Genomic DNA, 19,204 nt, shown 5'->3' with positions numbered 1-19,204 from the left:
TTGCCAAAGCCTAAGGGCTGGTCTACACTGCGGGTGGGGAGGGGGTTCAAACTAAGATACGTAACTTCAGCTATGCTAGTTGCGTAGCTGAAGTCGAAGTATCTTAGTTCAACTTACCTGGCCGTCCTCACAGCGGCGAGTCGACTGCCGCGGCTCCCCCGTCAACTGTGCTTACTCCTCCTGCCGAGGTGGAGTATGGGCGTCGATTACCGGATCGATTTATCGCGTCCAGATGAGACACGATAAATTGATCCCCGATACATCAAACACTACCCGCCAATCCGGCAGGTAGTATAGACGTACCCTGAGCCTTAGACGTGCTGTGGGGAAAGGGGCTGCCTTGCCTGGACTAGCCATGAGCACTGAGAGCTGGGGTAAGTGGCGGGTGTGACGTTGCTGTCTATATAATTTTATGAAAATATGCTAATGAGTGTGAATATAATGTAACTGGAATATGCTTCATGCAAAAGGTCTCTTGTAAGGTATCATTACAAAGCTTATAATCTACTGAGTGTGGTCATCCTATTTGTATAAATGTATCACTCTTGTATCTGAAACTAGAAATATAACTCTGAGGTCCTATTGTAATTATGCAAAGGGTGGGCCATTAATGGTGGTTTGGAATCTTGATGGCTCTCATCAGCCAGGACAATTGACTGTGGATGGCTCTGTTTGCAGGCAGCCTTCCTATGAGTCACGCTGGGAGAAATGAAGGCTTGGGGTCTCACAGTGACATGTGCTCATGTCACCTGAACCGGAATCCACCTTTAACCTGTTGCTTTTCCATTTAGAAGGAGGGGTGGGAACCCAGAGAGGGACAAAGAATTCCTGTCTTGTGCAAAAGATATATAAGTAGGTGGAACAAAATAAAGCGGGAGGGCAATCGTGAGAAATCCCCTAGCTACCACCTAAACTGGAACAAGGGCTGTACCAGGGGGAAAGGATTGTGCTCAGACTAGGAAGGCATCCAGTCTGTGATAGAAGCGTAATGAAATATCTCTGAGGGTGAGATTTTATCTGTATTCAGTTTTATTACTGTATTAGGTTTAGATTTGCATGTTCTATTTTATTTTGCTTGGTAATTCACTTTGTTCTGTCTGTTATTACTTGGAATCACTTAAATCCTACTTTTTGTATTTAATAAAATCACTTTTTACTTATTAATTAACCCAGAGTGTGTATTAATACCTGGGGAGGGGTGGAAAACAGCTGTGCATATCTCTCTATCAGTGTTATAGAGGGCAAACAATTTATGAGCTTACCCTGTATAAATTTTATACAGGGTAAAATGGATTTATTTAGGGTTTGGACCCCATTGGGAACTGGGTATCTGGGTGCTGGAGACAGGAGCACTTCTTAAGCTGTTTTCAGTTAAGCCTGCAGCTTTCGGGGGACGTGGTTCAGAGCTGGGTCTGGGTTTGTAGCAGGCTAGCGTGTCTGTCTCGAACCAGGCAGGGCACTGAACCCCCAAGCTGGCAGGGAAAACGGGCTCAGAGGTAGTCTCAGCATATCAGGTGGCAGTTCCCAAGGGGGTTTCTGTGATCCAACCCATCACAGCGGGACCTCGAGATGTGGCACCACAGACGCTGCAGTAGAGAGGCAGGGGGCAGCGCAGAAAGCACCAGTGCAGCAGCTAACAGCAGCAGAGTGAACGGCGGCGCAGAGGCGGGCCCCGGGCAGCGACACCGCGTGAACTGTGGGCCAGTTGCAGCAGCAATTGCAGCAGAAGCATCACTTGAACTCACACTGACGTACCTCTGAGCTCTCCGCTGTGAGTGAGGTGCGCTGGAGGGAGAGGGCAGCGGGGTGCGAAAGGAACACTGGTCTGTCGGACTTTCACACCACAGGGTGAGGAGCTGAGGCAAAGGACGCTGCCCAGTGTACACTGGAGCGGCTGGTTTGCTTATGTTTCTGAATGGGGTGGTGGGTTTTTCCAAAACCAATGCTTGGTTCCCTTTTCCTTAGTAATCAAACTTCTCATTTGTTTTACCCAGAAGTGGGGAAGTATCGCCTCTCAGAGGCGCCCGGCGGCGGTGGTAAGGTTTCCCAGATTACTGAGCGGGAGGTGGCTTGAGCCAGTTCTGTTTTTTAGAGTTAAGACAAACCTCTAGCTAGTGAATCCAGCGCTTGTTGCTGCTGACTTCTCTTGGCAGAAGGGTTACCTGTGAACGACTCTCCGTGATGGGACCACCTCAAGGTATAATGTTTTTTCTTCACCTGGGACACGCATGGGTGGGAGTTGGAATGCCCCATCTGGGCACAGGGCAAACAGGGTACAGACTGTATTTAAGGGGGGATGCTGTCTCTGAGAAGGGCGGTGACCCACTGCCAGGTGCCACAGGATCGGGCTAGTGAGTGAGAAAAGGCAGGAGGAATTTTGCCTAGCCTGAAATGCTGACCAGCCCTCAGGCTCACCGAAGGGGTGAGGGCAGAGTGAGAGGATGTACAACTCAGGACGGTTTGTTAGTTTGCCAAGATCTGGGATGCTCTAGAGCTTTCCTGAGTGTAAATGTGCCTGTGGTTAAGAAATCCATTTGCTAAGCCTGTGCTCCTGGTTTGCCTTCCACATTGTAGCTGAAGGGGTTAACTCCATCGAGATGCTCTGGAAGCTTGCAGAAAGGCAGAAAGCCCATGCAGCTGGGGGCTCCAGAGGGCCGAGTCTTTGGTTCTGGTTCTGGGGTGGCCAGGAGGCAGAGCCCTACATCCCAAGGAGACGGGGGCTGCATGCAGCGGCGGCTCCAGACACCAGCACTCCAAGCGCATGCCTGGGGCAGCAAGCCACGGGGGGCGCCCTGCCAGTCCCTGCGAGGGCGGCAGTCAGGCAGCCTTCGGCGGCGTGCCTGCGGGAGGTCTGCTGGTCCCGCGGATTCGGCGGCGGGTACGACAAAGGTGCGGGATCGGCGGATCTCCTGCAGGCAAGCCGCCAAAGGCAGCCTGAGAGCCATGCTTGGGGCAGCAAGAAAGCTAGAGCCGCCCCTGGTTGCATGGGGGAGTATGTCTACACTGCAGTTAAACAGCCGGGGCCAGCCTAGGTCAGCTGATTCGAGTGCACAGGGCTTGGACTATGGGGCTATTTAATTGTGATGTCAATGTTCTGGCTCAAGCTGGAGTCTGGGACCCTATGAGGGGGAGGGAAGGTCCCAGAGCCTGGGCTCCAGCCCTATCTGGAACATCTACACCTCAATAAACCAGCCCAGAGCCCAAACCCCGCGAGCCTGAGTGAGCTGCCGCAGGCCAGTCACCAGTGTTTAACTGCAGTATAGACATACCCTTAGAACGGTGCCCTGGCTCTGGCTTAGGAGCAAAGGGGACCCCACGGACTGATGGCCTTCCAGAGAGCTATTGAGCCAGGTTGTGACAGTTACCACTTCTGCTAGGAAATATTACAATAGCAGCTGGCCAGTGGTGGTTTTGTGTGTCCTGCCAGCTTTTCACAAATCAGGAAGAGAGAGAGAGAACAAAGGTTTGCAGGGGCAAACTTTTTCTTCTATGTTTGTGCAGCAGCTAGTAGAATGCGGACCTGATCTATGACTGGGACTCCTCGCTACTATCACAATTAATAAGACAGATCTTATTTGCCCTCAAAACGGCAGCTGAGTTGGGGGAAGAGCAGAGGACAGCCGGTGTTGAGTAAGTTCTGCAGATCCTTGGTCTGAAGAAAGGAAAAGATAGAAGTATCTGGCACAGCTTGAGTAGTATCAGTATCTTCCCCCCAACTTGTCTACTTTTCACAGTGTGGTGAACAAACTGTGTTTGAAGAACACCGCAGCTTCACAGGGGCTGGCGCCCAACTGTTTCAAAGCACTCATCATTTAACTAGCTAGCATAGGACCCGTCCCTACCTCCTTTACTGATGCAAGCAGTCCCATGACGTCAAGGGGGCAAGTAGTCCTTGTCTAAGTAGCATCAACATAGGGTCACAACTGGGCCTTCAAACACCCCAGTGGAGCAGAGGAATGTTACCTTTGACAGAATGGTAAACTGAGGCACAGGGCGGTTAAATGATTTTCCCTGCTTCATCCAATGAATGAGGCTCACAGGTCAGAGCAGAAACCAGGAAGCTGTATGTTCTAACCTCACAATGAAACAGTGTCACGGCTGGAACAGAAACCAGGACTCCTGATTTCCAGATCCCCATTCTAACCGCTGGCACGCACTCCCTCCAGTATGCAGTCATCCACACCACCACGGAAGTTGTGTCTGTATCACAGTCTGGAATGATACTCTCACAGAAGACAGTGTGTCAAACAGAGCACCACGGGGCTTTGTCTTCTCAGTACCTATATTGAACTACAGGGAATGCAAATAGAAAAGACACCTATGCAGTGGCTGTGTAAATGCCTGGCATATCTTTGAAAAACTTCCTATAATGCAGCAAACCTTCTTCCAAAGTTCCTACATTTACTCTTCAATCAGAAGATCGAGCCAAAAATGTTGTAATCATTGTAGAGTTCAGTCAGGAGGTGTTTGTGATTTTTGGTAGCACCCAAGAATTATAAAAAAAATAAAACATTTAATAATTACACATTATATGACAAAAGCAGCAAAGAATCCTGTGGCACCTTATAGACTAACAGACGTTTTGGAGCATGAGCTTTCGTGGGTGAATACCCACTTCGTCAGCTGCATGTAGTGGAAATTTCCAGGGGCAGGTATATATATGCAAGCAAGAAGCAAGCTAGAGATAAGGAGGTTAGATCAATCAGGGAGGATGAGGCCCTGTTCTAGCAGCTGAGGTGTGAAAACCAAGGGAGGAGAAACTGGTTTTGTAGTTGGCAAGCCATTCACATTATATGACAGTATTTTTATCATTGGATTTTGGTTATATGACTTTGACCTCTTAATTTACAGTCATCAGAAACCCCCTCTATAAAAATATAACCTCACAGTGTCCAGTTGTGCATTGGTTATTGTTCAGACATGTTCACATGGAGCGGCCCAGAGTATTTTAGTGTGGTTGCACTGCTAACTGCCTCTGGCAAAGGAATTAGTCACATCCTGTCTAGCACTTCTGAAGCCTCTTCCTTCCTGTACCCCTTTCTTCAGAAAAGTCTTACTGAAGTCGAGGGGAATTTTGCTTGATTCACACCTGCACAGTTAGTTGTAGAATATTTAGTAACTTCATTGATAGCCACACTGAGGTATTGGAACTCCTATGCGTGCTTCCCAGTGCTGCTCTCTAGCTAATGCTGATCTTGTGATTAAAGCACCAGATCGGGACCCAGGAAATCTGGATTCTGTTCCCAGCTCTACCATAGACTTCCCATGGGATGTAGGCAAATTTAAAAGTGTTCCTGCACAGTGACCATAAATGAGCACACAAATCAAGGATGGTTGCACGCAAATGATTAGTTAGGTCTAAAAACAAGGACCTCCATCTCCCCTCCTGTAAAATGGGGACAATGACATTTGCCAATGTGATAGTGTTGCTGTGAAGCTAATATGAATTCACTGGTGTTTGTAAAGCACTTGTCCTTGGATCGAAGACTCTATATAAGGACAAATAATTCTTCTTCTTCCTTCATCATGAATTAGGAGTCATTCAAACAAGGAAATAGAAAGAATTCCTGTTAAAGTAATAAACCTCTTCAGAGACTAGAACCCCAGGCTCTGGGTGTCCCTAAACCTCTGACTGCCAGAAGCTGGGACTGGATGACAGGGAGGGATCACTCAGTAATTGCCCTGTTCAGTTCATCTGGCACCAGCTATCACTGGAAGACAGGAGGATACTGGACTAGATGGACCATTGGCCATGCTGGGTCAGACCATTCTTATGTTCTAATAGTTTGGATTTGCATCAGATTAAAAGAACCTCAGTGATATTTCAGGGGAACTCTTTTTGGGGAAAAGGAAAGGCTGCCTGAGGAATCACTGTTAAAAGACTGACTCTGGAGGAAGTATTACCAAAAATGGCAGTCCCAGACAGAGAAGGGAACATTGCTTTGCTGCTGTCAAACCTCAGCATTTGAGACACTTGCCTTGACCAGGGGAGCATCCACATTCTTGACAGACTTGAACAGAATATTAAATCCTTCCATATTAAAACATTTTGTCGCCCAATATTTTTGACATTATCAAAGGGAGGAGACTGGGATTCAATAGAAGCAACTGACAATTTAACAGCTGACTTCACTATTTCAGGTGGTGACAGTTGGGAAGGGTTTCAGCTCGTCCCAAATCATCCGATTTAGCCTCCGTTTCCCCCTTCCATTCAGAATGGCAGGAAATATTTGCAGAGCCCAGAGCAGCTGTCCTTTCCAAAGCAGGGAGACACACCATAGATTGATAGTATACTGGATGTGGGCTTGGTCCTAGTCTGTTTTTAATGGGACTAACACACACAAATATCAAGCTACTATTTCTGCTTTTTAAAAGAGGGATCAGTGACATTAAAACAAAGGATGATTAATTATGCTGGATCTTTCTCCATTTACAACTGAATGACCTTGGCTGTGATGAAATTCATGGGTCAAGAACTGTACTGATTTAACTATACTTGCCTAGTTAAACACGGTGCAATCCCCCCAGTGCGGAAACAGTTATTCTTGTACAAATATGTTTATCTGAATATAACTTATTTCCATAAGAGGAATAGCTATACTGACAAAAGGCACCTTCACATTGCTATGACAGCGTCTGCAGGAGTTATACAGTTATAATTATACTGGGGGTGGGGGGGAAATCACACCTGTGACCTAAGTTGTTATATTGTACCACAGCTGTAAATAGACCAGGTCTTGACTCATCGGGTTAGTGCATGGCGTAGTGGGCATTTCCCTGTCATTTCCTCTGTTGTGTGTAGATGTCTATAATGCAAACAACAAACCTCCTTTTTAAATGACAGAGAGACCCTTGCCTATAGTGAGTATATTGATTACAGAATTCTCCTGAAAATTAAAAGAGAATTGGGTGATCGAAATGCTGAGGTAACATTGAAAAACTCAGCCCACATGCTGACCTCTCTGGTTTAGCTAGAGAACCTTCTGAAGGAGCAGAGAATTCTTGGGATCATGATACAATAAGGGACAACAGACTGAAACATGAGGAATCCAAATGGCCAACGTACACTGAGGAGAAAAATCTGTTTGTGAAAATCCACCACCACAACACAATAGTTCATACTCAGCTTCAGCATCTTCTGCCAGTCCTAGTGCTCTTCGACTGTCCCCGTCTGCTCTTCACCAAACAGCCACTCCCAGCTCTTCCTAGCTGGAGCTCAGCCTTCTTCCACTCACTCACTCACTCTCTGGCCTAGAGAGATCCACAGAGAGCACCTCTTCCCCCTGCTGCTGTGTCCCCCTTTATAAGGCCTGCGTGCCTTCCCTTAAGCCCAATTTGGCAACAGGTAATCAGTCACAGGTGTATTGGACCTCTCCTCCTCCCGCACCTGCTCCCTCTTAAAGGGGCCAGTCACCCGGTGCCACTCCCATTGACCACAATTGTGTAGGTGCCGACCCTGAGTGCTCCCGATTTCCACTGAGGTTCATGGGCATGCATGCCAGATCAGGGCCCCAGTCAGAACGATGGCCAAAGGAGAGCTCATGGGGCAGTTCCCCCTGCAAAAGGCAAAGGACAATTTGTTAGTTACCTCAACCTCCCAATGGAACACACAACATTCAGACTAATAATGGAAAGCAGCAGCTCTGGCTTCCGGCACCTTGTAATGGACCAGTCCAGTGTCTCCTTTTACCATCCCTGGAATCTATAAAAGGGAAAGTGGGGGGAGAGGGAGGTCAGATTCAGGGAGTAATCCTGCGAACAGCTGCTTTACACTTTGGAAACACGCTTGTGTGGGAAGTAGTGCATTTGCCCACATGCATTCTCCAGAGCCATTATCAGCTTTCAATCAGAAGCCAATTTAGGAGCTAACAGGCATTTTCAGCTATTTATAAGACTTTTCTCTTAAGGGCCCATCCACACTACAGATATAATAGAATCAAGGGACCTGGTTACAACATGGTCACCATGTGTAGTGTAAATGGAACCTAGCTATATTCTTTAACTGAGTAAAGCTTTAGACACCTTAAAACCTGGGATATACCATCTATAGGAAATCCAACACCTATCTATGCTATTTATATTGAGAAAACCTGTCCAATGTTCTAGAACACACTATCCCTGGAGACTCCCATTTTAACTCTTCAAAAGTCCAACTGTAGTCAATGGCAAATTTTCCCCTCGATTTCAAATGGAGCAGGATCAGGCCCTCAATTTGCAACAGGTCTGATTTTCCTACTGCTAAACAAGGAACATGGTGAGAATATCTGAGTTATGATCATACAGGGGTCTGAGTGCAACAGGTCAGGCCCTTATCAGGTCCTCTTCATATACACCATAAAGTCTGTCATCACAACATACAGCACGAACAACTTGCAGTTCATGTGACTTTATTTAAATAGAACAGAAGCAGAACAATGGGATTCCCAGAGAAAGAAATGGGAAGAAAGAAAAAAGAAAGAAAAAAATTCTTTAGTGACATGAATTACTAGTTTTGGCAATAAAATTCTGTATCTCATCTGCTCTTACAATTTAGTGGAGACATTTTCCAACTAACAAATTTAAAGTAGGTATTGTATAGATATTAATGTTAACTATACTCAGGGATCAAATCATAGTCCACCAGTATAAGTTATTTCACAGGGCTAGTCTCTATCACCCTGATTCCCACTGAATAGCACCTTACTCTCCAAATGGTCCCCATTTAAATCAATGAGACTCTTGCACAATAAGATACTATTTAATGTGAGCATGGGTGGTAGATTTGGACCCTAAATTTTCAATGTATTACACAACAATTTGCAGCACAAATATAGATTATATAGAAAAAAAACTAAATTATGTTAAATAAATATACCATGGTAGCCAAAGGGCAAATCTGAAAGCATGAGGGAATTACTCCTGACCCCAATCCCTAGCCCCCAGTGCATTTTATTGCATCAAGAGTTACATTTTGTTCAAGAATCTGTGACATACAGACAGAATTATTTCACTTGCTAAAATTCCTAAAGTAAAACTGCCAAAATGAATGCAAGTCCTGGAACACAGAAAGCCAGAGTCCTGATTCAGGCCAGCACGTAAGCACATTCTTAAGTCCATTTCTATTCAGAAATGCACTTAAGCACAGGCCTAAAGCTAAGCACATGCTTAAATGCTTTCCTGAATAGGAATGCCTTCATGATTCTGGGCCCAAATGCAGGCCTAATGTGAGCAGGTGAAAACCCAGAGAAATCAGTGACAGTCCCAGGTCCGTATCTGGCCTCCCAAAATGCTAAAGGATGATCAGATTTCTTAAAACAATCTGCACTTATTGCTGAGGTGATTTGGGTTTCTCCTTGAACACACTGACTAAAAAGATATTATAGGACTGAAATGTTTATTTAATATTTTAAAAGACTCCTGTGCATTGTTATCATTTGGTTTAAAAATTACAAATCTCTTAACACTTTCCCCTCCTCCTCCTCATCGCTGTCAGTCACATTGACTTGCTGGATGCTGGAGGGTGTGGACGGGGTTGCTGTGAAAACGTTCTCCAAGGCTCCAATATCCAGCTGTGGCATGGGGGTTAAATATTCCTCCTCGCTATGGCTGTGGCTGTTGTAATAAGACACTCCCTCTAGGCTCTCACAGCTGCGGGAATCTTCACTCTGTGTGCGCTCATCTGGGTACTCCCTGAAAGGATAGTCTCTGTTCAGAGCAGAAAACATAGCCTCGTGCTTTTGGTACTGGTCTTCGTAAAAGCCAAGACATTCGGGCATTGAGCTGGGGAAATTCCCATAGCCAAATGGAGGGCGGCTGTACGGGCACGTGCTGCAGTGAAAGAGACCAAGAGATGATAAATCACGCTTTCTGCCATGGTGCTAAGTTGTATTGCAAAAGGTCTACATAAGACTGGCTACATTTCTATTGGGGACTGAAGATGAAAGTTACCCTAATGATCTGCATTAGTCAATTCATACAGTATTGAGATATTTAAACACACCAACCTCTACAAACACTGCAGCCACCCTATATACAAGGAGAGTCAAACCCCAGATCTATGACAGAGACACCAGCCTACATATGCAGCTCTGTTGCTGCTGGATACACCCAAGAAGTTGCTTATTTTATTTATTAGTGTAAATACAGCAGAATCTCAGAGTTACAAACACCTCAGGAATGGAGGTTGTTTGTAACTCTGAAATGTTTGCAACTCTGAACAAAACGTTATGGTTGGTCTTTCAAAAGTTTACAACTGAATATTGACTTAATACAGCTTTGAAACTTTACAATGCAGAAGAAAAATGCTGCTTTTACCCATCTTAATGTAAATGATGAAACACAGAAACAGTTACCTTATCAAATTGTTTTAAATTTTCCCATTTTTTAGTAGTTTATGTTTAACACAATACTGTATCATATTTGCTTTGTGTATGTCTGCTGCTGCCTGATTGCGTACTTCCAGCTCCAAATGAGGTGTGTGGTTGATTGGTCAGTTTGTAACGCTGGTGTTCATAACTCTGAGGTTCTACTGTAATGTCACAGATAAAATAGTGTCCTACAATCAAGCATTTTATCAAACATACCCAAAATAGTAAAACCAAGCATCAGAACCTAAAGGGCGCTATGATAGAGGTCTATAAAATCATGAATGGTGTGGAAAAAAAGTGTTATTTACTCTGTCACATAACACAAGAGCCAGAGATCAACCAATGGAATTAATAGGCAGCAGGTTTAAAACAAACAAAAGGAATTATTTCTTCACACAATGCACAGTCAACCTGTGGAACTCGTTGCCAGGGGATGTTGTGAAGGCCAAATGTATAACTGGGTTCAAAAAAGAATGAGATAAATTCATGGAGGATAGATCCATCAATGGCTATTAGCCAAGATGGTCAGGGATGCAACTCCATGCTCTGGGTGTCCCTAGCCTCTGACTGCCAGATTCTGGGACTGGATGACAGGGGATGAATCATTTGATAACTGCCCTATTCTGTTCATTCCTTGTGAAGCACCTGGCATTGGCCACTGTCAGAAGACAGGCTACTGGGCTAGATGGACCATTGGTCTGACTCAATATGGCCGTTCTTATGTTCTAACCCAGTTTATGTGATCTCTGCAGGCCACCATTTATAGTAGAGTTGAAGAAGGCTACAAAATTTCTTTTATTTCTTTTTTAAATCATGTCTTGCAGCTGCTAGACTGTTAGTAAACAAGAAGGATGTCAGGGAATCCTGTCCCGCAGAGTATACTAGGTAAAGAGGACACCTCAGTGGTTCACAACCCGCAGGCTTCTTGCAGCCCAGTCAGCACACAGCTGTTGTCCATGTAACATCCCCAGGGCTCTTTCCATCTGGTAAGACCTCAGTACTATCCCTTTTCATAGAGCCGACCCCACCAAGGTGCTTGGGGTACTGTGTAGCCAGCTCAAATGCTTGCCCAGTTTTAATTCTGATTTTTTTTATTTCCATAACTTTTACTCAATATATTTTTGTTGAATTCAACTGCACTGCTGGGACTTGGGTGGCAGGGAGGGGCAGCAAGCACTTCTCTTAGCTGTTAGCTTGGAACACACAATGGCTTGACGCTATTGGTAGTTGGGTACAACTCAGAGCAGCCTCGGGCTGGCAGGTCCCACAATTGGGGAGCTGTTAAGGTGGCATTAAGCCCACTTTCCCGCACAGCCTTGCATTCCTGCGCTGAGAGTCACTTGCCCAGTTCTTTGCACTCTTTCTATAAGCAGTAGGTTTCATTGACCTTTAACACATACAAGCTCTCGCTAGAATTTAAATGAATGACTTAATTACCTTGATGGGAAGTAGTGGGGTCCAGGTAAGAAGTAAGGGTGATGAAACGAAAATCGAGGAGGAGCTCCAAAGAGAGTGGCTGGATGACCAATGGGAGGAGGTTGATAGAGATGTGAGTGAGGAATGGGGGGAGCCTGGGGAATTGGTGCACTTCTAGGACAAGTAGAAACACCCGAGTACTCCTTAGGGGGTTGACTATTAGAGACAGGAAATCTGGAGTGAGTGGTGCTGGCATTACTTGGGTTCCTGCTGGAGCTCTCAATGCAAACTGGGATAGGTCTCTTTACAGAACAACTTGATCCGGAAGGTACATGATGAGCTTCTGTCTGTGCAGGTCCTGCAAAGCGCTGTGGCGGAATTACAGGGTGAAGGGGCAGATTTGGAGCTGGGACAGCCACTGGTGTGGTGCTTCCAACACTCGGCTGGAAAAGTGTAATTGGACCTGGATGTTGAATGGAAGGAGCTGGCAGCTGGATAGTAGAAGGGGCTTCACCTTTTGAAAACAGAAATGATTATTGATCAATCATGAATGGAAGGGTTCCAGTAAGAGCATTTTATAAGTACCCACTTTAGCTAACTACACATACACTAGAAAGAAGACAGACATGCTAGGTTCCCAGGCGAAAGCTGTATTGTCCTCCTCCATCTCCAAAACCAAAAAGAGACAGCTCAACATTTCTTCTGTCCTTGGAAATCCCCTCCTCAGAAACCAAACACAATGTTCTCACCTCTACTGAGTAACACACCCACCTTTGTCACATTGATATCCAAATCTGAATGTAATTAAGTGTATTAGCAAATTTAAGAAGGATGATGTGGTTAACTCCAACGCTGCTTTATTGAAATGCTGCCACTACAGAGCTCTCTAACCCATCTCTCCAGAGCATCTGCAGCATAACACCCCTATAATTCACAATCATATGCCACTTAGCAAGCCAGTATGGACCTGCAATGTATACATAAAGAATATACGCATACATTCTCAGCTGATGTAACCCTGCTTACTTCTACTGTGGCCCTAAGAAATAGAATCAAGTGGGAATACCAAATTGCCCCCAAATTGTTAGTTTTCATTTGTTTTGAAAAAGTACACACCCAGGCAGTGTTTCTTCACTTTGTCATAATTTACAGACATTTTTATATCATTTTTATGATAATAAAGTTATTGTTTAGAGTGTGCCCTTCCTACAGAACGATTCCAAAGCATTTTGGGGGACATTTTCAAAACTGTCTAAGTGACTTCAAAGCCTAAATCCCAAGTCAATGGAATGTAGGCACTTTGGAAAATTTTGTCCTTCACAACAATATATTCAGGAATCACTTCAACTACAACTAAAGTAGAGCCACCTCTGGGGTGAAATAGAGTAGGTATTCAAGGCAGCATAACAACACTATATGATAGTTTAAATGTGGGTACAATTTTGCACATGAACTTTTTTGTGCACACTTCTCTCATAACCAGGTTTTGGTGTGTACAGAAACTTGGATTTGTGAACTCAAACTGTATGTGTGTTTGCAAATTAGAGAGACAAAGTGAACGAGGTAATTTTTTTATTGGATCAACTTCTGTTGGTGGGAGAGACAAGCTTTTGAGTTTATACAGAGCTCTTGTTCAGGACATGAAGCAGAGCTCTGTGTAAGCTTGCAAGCTTGTCTCTCTCACCAACAGATGTTGGTCCAATAAAAGCTATTACCTCACTCACCTTATGTCTTTAATATCCTGGGACCATCATGGCTACCACAGTTTGCAAATTAGCTAGTTAAATACATAATTATTCCAGTTGTGTATGCAAAGCTGAGTTGCTGTGCATGCAAAACTGTGGCTGTGAAAACACTATACATCTAGAAAAATGTGTGCAAAGTTGCACCTGCAAGTGTAGATGCAGCTTTTAAAAATGCAGCCCTCACACTATTAACATCTTTCCCTGTGACACTTTTTCTGACAAATTTCACCTTGTCCTCTAAAGCAGCTTCACCACTAGACTGTTGCTTTAAACATTCTTATGCTGGCTTACGCTTGACCTTATACAGGATACAGTTTTCTTATTATTGTTGAATGAATTCACAAAACTAATTAAACAAACTCACAGACAGGATGTCCAATACTGTTCTGTACATTGGGAATGACAACGGAGTAAGTGGGTGATCGGAAAGGATAAATTGTGGTTGGGTTTGTAGTGATGATGTTCTGAGAGGTGCCGGAAAATACAGTGGTGACAGTCAATGGGAAGCGCTTTCTTTTGCCAGGTCGTGGTTGATAAACCCAGCCTGTGGGAGAGTAAATGAGAAAGTTTAAGACAGATTTCATAGATGTGTGGGCCAGTTTCTTGCACTGTAACAAGACATGAAAAAATACAACACCCACAATTCTGAAAAGTCTGTATGGATCCACAACAAGGGCAAATCCTCTTCCAGTTGAAGTCAACAGCAAAACTCCCATTCACTTCAGTAAAGTGGCAGACTGAGCATCCTATCAGAGTATGATGAAACTGGTGCATTCTCTCATTCTTTTCATATGAACATGCATTATTGTGTGTTTGGTGGAGGAGACACAGGATCAGAAAACCAGAGGGGCCACTGTGGCACAGATTAACAACACATTATGAAGGGAGGGTACAGGAGAAAATGGCAATGCATCTTGGACTTTATTTTGAAAAAAATATGGTAATGTTAAAAATATGACTCTGGATTTATAATCTCACTGGCTCCCTAATTCTCAACTATACCTGTGCAAATTTCATTTACACCAGTGAGACTGTTGAGATGTAATAGTTAAGGAAGAATTTGTCCCAATGAGAGCTGTGCATGTATTACTGCAGGCAGAGCTAGGTTTGCCTCTGATACATACACCAATCAAATAGTAAGAGACTTGTAAAGATGACAGTAGGTCATTTATACCAATTAGGTTTCATTAAGCAGCTTAGATTTTTTGTCTCGTTATAATGTTTAAAGAGGGCCTGAATGTTTGGGGGTGTTTAATATTATGTTTTGTCTTCTGTTAATTTTTGACATAAGAAATTCAGACCTTGTCTACTCTGGAATACTCTGTGGCAGCCTGGAGAACAAGTAGGATTATGACATCACAGATACAAAGGACGTAGCACCTTATATTTTAGTGATTTTTATTCAGTTTAAAAACTCTGTTTTTTCCACCTGGTTAAATTACTCAGGAGAAAAATGTTTGTAAAGGATTCACTACCCTGCCCCCTTCAGTTAAAGGCTGAAAAAAGTCTCATTCCACATCTGAGATCTCCAACAAGTTCTCCAGCCAAAACACAGAAAACCAGATTTGAGTCTTAATTCACCTCTGGATTACTTAGAATAGTGTAATATAGACAGCTGAAATCTGGAGTAAGAAGAGGTGAATGAGACACTTGGTATTCCTGCTCTTTCTAAGCTAATATTTCATGAAAGCTTTTCTGTTTCTATTAAAAATAAATGTGTTTCCAGTGAAAATGAGGATTTTTGTTCAGATGTAACATTTGTATTTGGCTACAACATTCCCTTACAGCTTTGCAACTGAACATTTCCTACAGTTTTGCAGCATTATATTTGTGCATGGGAAACAGAAAGTGAAACTCACTAAAAATTGTTTATAAAGTAAAACTGACTAGTTTACTTTCTTTACCCAATCTGAGTGAAAAGAAAAATAGAAAGAAATAGAATAACCGGTGAAAAGTAAATTAGATTTGAAAATCTCTGAATTTTAATAATCTAACTTGTAATTAGGTATAGATTTCTTTATTTTTAATTATATGGGTATTGGACGCTATTATTGTTTACATTATTACTCCCAAACAGGAAACTGTTAGTCCACACTTAAGGTTGAAAAAATTATTTAATCTATTTATAGGCATTTCTATGTCCTTGTCACCATAATATCTGATTACAATAATTTTTAGGAAAATGCCTATCACGTAGCTCTCTGCCTGCCACTTCCCCAACCCTGGGCATCTGTATCAGTCCATGCAGAATACTGCACTAGGCCATGTGCATTTATAAAGTCAACATTTTTGGGTAACGCAAACTTTTGCAGCATGCAGGTGTAAGGAAGTATATGCATTTTTTACCAGGAAATTCCTCTCTGTGCTTTTCTTTAATCTTTTGAGCTTCATCATAATAGGGCTTCTTTTGCTCTTCAGTGAGTTTGTTCCACTCTAATCCAAGCTGGACACTGATTTCTGCATTATTGGCAGCTGGGTTAGCTTTGGCTAGTGCCGGCCGGTGAATTCTTGCCCACACCATAAATGCATTCATTGGACGTTTTACATGGCCATTTCTGTCTTTGCTAAATGGGGTATCTGGTATCCCTATGTAACAAAAATCAGGAAATAATATCATTAGGTAGACAGCAAATGCAATGTTGCCGTAGATCATATTTAAAGAAAGAATCCAGCTAAACCCAAACAAAAGAAACACACGGATTTTGGAATGCACAAGCCTCCATACATACTTGGATAATTGCCCTTGGAAAAAACGCTTAAATGTTGTCAACTAAGAGAATACCGGAGTAATGACTAGCCACAAATGAAATACTCCATAAAGACTAATTTAAATATTTGACATTACAGTATCTGCTATTGTGGCATAGTCTCTCTCTCATTTCATACAGATCACAGCTAATTTCACCAGAATAAAAAAATGGTAGGGGTTTTGTTTTCGTTTGACTAATTATTGTGTCATTTAATACGTACGTTTATAAAGGAACCACAGTATCAGTGCAAGTTTATGCACAGTGCAACAGTAATACACCTAAACCCTGACCTTGCAGAGATCACATTCAGTGGTAATATGATAGTTCACTTCCATAGCTATTCAATTCTTGGCTTCTCTGCTAAGTCTGCTAGATGGTGCTAGTTTTTTTTGTGATGTGGACACCATTGCTGGAAGTACTGATGAATCTACTAAATGCTCATCAGATGCAATCAACTTCCAATCACAACAAACAGGGCTGGATTTGAGCTGATGACCTAAAGGCAAAAGGTTTCCATTCCACTACTAATTCACTTAGCAAGCAGTCCCTCTATGAAAGGTATTTCTAAATGCACCCATCACCTAAATCCTGCATTATCAATGAAAGGAGAAGAGTCTATTAGCCATTAGGACACCTCTTAAAAGAAATTATTAATTTTAAAAGTCAAATTTGAGCTCCTGAATCCACTCTTAAAGATTAAGCCCTGCATTTTCAAAATCGGGCTAGTGCCTACACAAGGACTTTAAAGACTGCTTTTAGGCTCCTAAAATCTTGAAAATCTTAGGCTTTATAGTTAAGAATCAGACACCTGCTACAGTGGGCTAAAGTCAGAACTGGAGTAAGCAGCTGCACAGAGGTCAACAGAGCTGAACCCTCTAAAACCCAGGTTGAATGTGACTGTATGTTTACACTCTAAGTGCAGGTGGAAATGATATGGATACAGTTTACATAGAAAGGCCAGTACTTCAATAGCATTTCCACTTGTGTTTCCTAACTGCTAAAATTCCAACTATGGGGCAACATATGTGTTGAAGCCTTGGAAATTCCGATGCCACTGCCATAGAATAATACCTGCATCAGAGGGCAGCACTGTGAGGGGCACATCCTTAGTTTCAATTTTGACTGAAGGCTCCAGTAAGGATTGCATTTTAAGGGGCACTTGGGCCAGGGGCACTTTAGTCACTCGGATCAGCTCAGAAGGCGGAGGTCCCTGAAACTGGATCCTGGTCCCAGAGGGTACTGGATGGAGTGTCAATGGGAGCTTCAGGTCTTGAGAATGCTGGGCTCCGAACCCACCAGGCGGCTGAGCCGCAGGGGCATCTTTGCTGGCGTGAGCCGGGCCGCTGCATGATCCAGCTGGCTTGGACGACACAGCTTCTGCCCTCCCCTTGCAGTCCTCACTGGCTGCCTCTGCCTGCTCTGCCTTGATTGCTCCTTCTTTCCCAGTCCCCGAGGCCACGCTGTCCCCCCCAGTCTCTTTCACCATCACCTCTTTCTGGCTCTCCTCTGCGTCCCCCCCTTTTTGATCCCCTCCTCTCCTGACAGTGCCGCTGGCCGCGAGCTGGGTCCCCTCTTTCCCTGCTCGTCGGGCTGCAGCGGCCTTGAGCTCGCCCCTCTTTCTCTTGCTGCAGCCGCTGCACCCCAGCTGGCCCTCTTGCTCCTGCTCCTCTGCTTTCCCCTGCAGGGCCCGGGGGGGCTCACTCCCCCCCTCCTGCTCCCCAGGTCCCAGCGCAGCTATGGGGGGCGGCAGCTGCTTGCTGGGGGAACTGTGCCCATTCAGGGGGTGCAGCTCCTTGCAGCGGGCGCCCTGCCAGGGGAGGGGGGACAGGAGCTGAGGGAGGGGCCCCGGCCTGGGGGGCAGGAGCAGGAGGTGCGGCTCCCTGCCCCCCTGCCTGGTGAGGGGGTGCAGGAGGAGGTGCTCCAAGCGGGGTGCCTCCTTCCCGGCTGGGGGGTGCGGTTGCCGGGGGGGCTCCTCCTGCGCCCCCCCCTCCATGGCGCAGGCGGGCCCCGGCGGGAGGGGGATTGTCGGGGATTGTGAGCTCAGCCGCCTCCCTCTGTCGCCGTCCGTTTGTTTCCTGCGGTTGCTTCGCAAACGTTCTCAGCGCCCCCGCCCCGCCCGCGGCACGCGCTGCCCTCCGCGCCTCGCGCCCCGCCCGGGGCCGCCGCAAATGGCAACGGCGGGGGCGCCACGTGCCTCCCGCGGGCCCGGCCGCCCGGCGGTTGCCATGGAGACGCGCAACAATGGCGTTCCCACGGCGACCCCGGGAGGAACGCCTGGCAGCCCGGCGCGAGGCAGGGGCCGCGGCGCGCCCTGGCCCTGCGTGGCATTTTAATCCACGAGCGTCTCCCCGGAGCGTTCGGCCCCCGCCGGCTCTGAAATACACGCGGGACCAGGACACGCGCCTGTGGCCTGTGCTGCGGTTGTGCTAACTTGTCCCAGCCTATTGGAGTCAGGGCGGCATCTGGTCCGATGGCTCTGCTCCTGGGGCGGCTAATCCATCCCCTCCCCCCCCGCGCGCGCGGAGCCCTGTGCCGGGGCCAGCACCCGAAGCGCCCCCTCTTCTCTAGCGGGCAGCGGTCCTCCAACGAAGCATCACACCATAGAGGTGGCCTATCCAGTGGCTAGAAGGGGTCGCTTCCGCTGTGTGTGTCTGTGGGGGGCGGGGCTGTTTCCGGTTCAGCGCATGCGGCTGCGGGAAGCCGCCCGGGCTGTTGCTGCTGCCGCGCTTGGGCCTGGGACGGGGGCGAGGCTGAGCGGCGGCAGCCGGGCCCCCATGGCGAAGAGCAAGTTCGAGTACGTGCGGGACTTCGAGGCGGACGACACGTGCCTGCCCAACTGCTGGGTGGTCACCCGGCTGGACGGCCGCAACTTCCACCGGTGCGAGGGGCGGGGCGCTTCCGGGAGGGGGGCCCGCCGGCAGCCAATGGCAGGGCCGCCTCGCGCCGG

At 45.8% G+C, this 19,204-nt stretch overlaps 2 protein-coding genes across 7 annotated transcripts in view; one reads left to right on the top strand and one right to left on the bottom strand.

Annotated features, from left to right (window-relative positions):
- The first annotated feature begins 2,126 nt into the window (after positions 1-2,126).
- The window catches only part of THG1L (tRNA-histidine guanylyltransferase 1 like), a 33,388-nt gene continuing 16,310 nt past the window's right edge, over positions 2,127-19,204 (top strand). For 2 of the 4 annotated variants that reach the window (XR_005583694.1, XM_039484774.1), the window contains exon 1: positions 18,433-19,135. Coding sequence is in view for 2 of the 4 variants with exons in the window: in XM_039484774.1 (XP_039340708.1) it covers positions 18,942-19,135 (194 nt within the window). In the remaining 2 variants the exon portion in view is untranslated. Of the gene's footprint in view, positions 2,198-18,427; positions 19,136-19,204 lie in introns of those variants that run through there. The other 2 variants (XM_039484777.1, XM_039484775.1) reach the window with 2 other exon arrangements.
- On the bottom strand, positions 9,357-18,428 carry SOX30 (SRY-box transcription factor 30). Of its 3 annotated transcripts, none has more exons than XM_039484771.1 (5): positions 17,329-18,428; positions 15,854-16,093; positions 13,872-14,051; positions 11,784-12,276; positions 9,357-9,669 (listed from the first exon to the last, which is right to left on the bottom strand). In XM_039484771.1, exons 1-5 carry the CDS (start codon positions 18,248-18,250, stop codon positions 9,426-9,428), a joined length of 2,079 nt encoding a protein of 692 aa, XP_039340705.1. In that variant the 5' UTR covers positions 18,251-18,428; the 3' UTR covers positions 9,357-9,425. The 3 variants fall into 3 exon arrangements, with proteins under 3 accessions (XP_039340705.1, XP_039340704.1, XP_039340706.1); XM_039484770.1 differs by having other exon boundaries at positions 9,357-9,807; positions 17,329-18,422; XM_039484772.1 differs by lacking the exon at positions 15,854-16,093 and having other exon boundaries at positions 9,357-9,807; positions 17,329-18,427.

Source organism: Mauremys reevesii, linkage group 8 (genome assembly GCF_016161935.1).
Source record: "Mauremys reevesii isolate NIE-2019 linkage group 8, ASM1616193v1, whole genome shotgun sequence".
Lineage (NCBI taxonomy): Eukaryota > Metazoa > Chordata > Testudines > Geoemydidae > Mauremys > Mauremys reevesii.
Note: the sequence above shows the minus strand (reverse complement) of the source record. Positions and strands in the feature narration are given on the sequence as shown.

What these genes read in the sequence shown, in the direction of transcription:
- SOX30 (XM_039484770.1), bottom strand. Translation starts at nt 18,250, where the DNA reads ATGGAGGGGGGGGCGCAGGAGGAGCCCCCCCGGCAACCGCACCCCCCA. An exon ending in AGTGCTGCCCTCTGATGCAG is followed by an intron (nt 16,094 to 17,328) that starts GTATTATTCTAT and finishes TTTGTTACATAG; the next exon opens with GGATACCAGATACCCCATTT. An exon ending in CCCCACTACTTCCCATCAAG is followed by an intron (nt 9,808 to 11,783) that starts GTAATTAAGTCA and finishes CTTTCACTGCAG; the next exon opens with CACGTGCCCGTACAGCCGCC.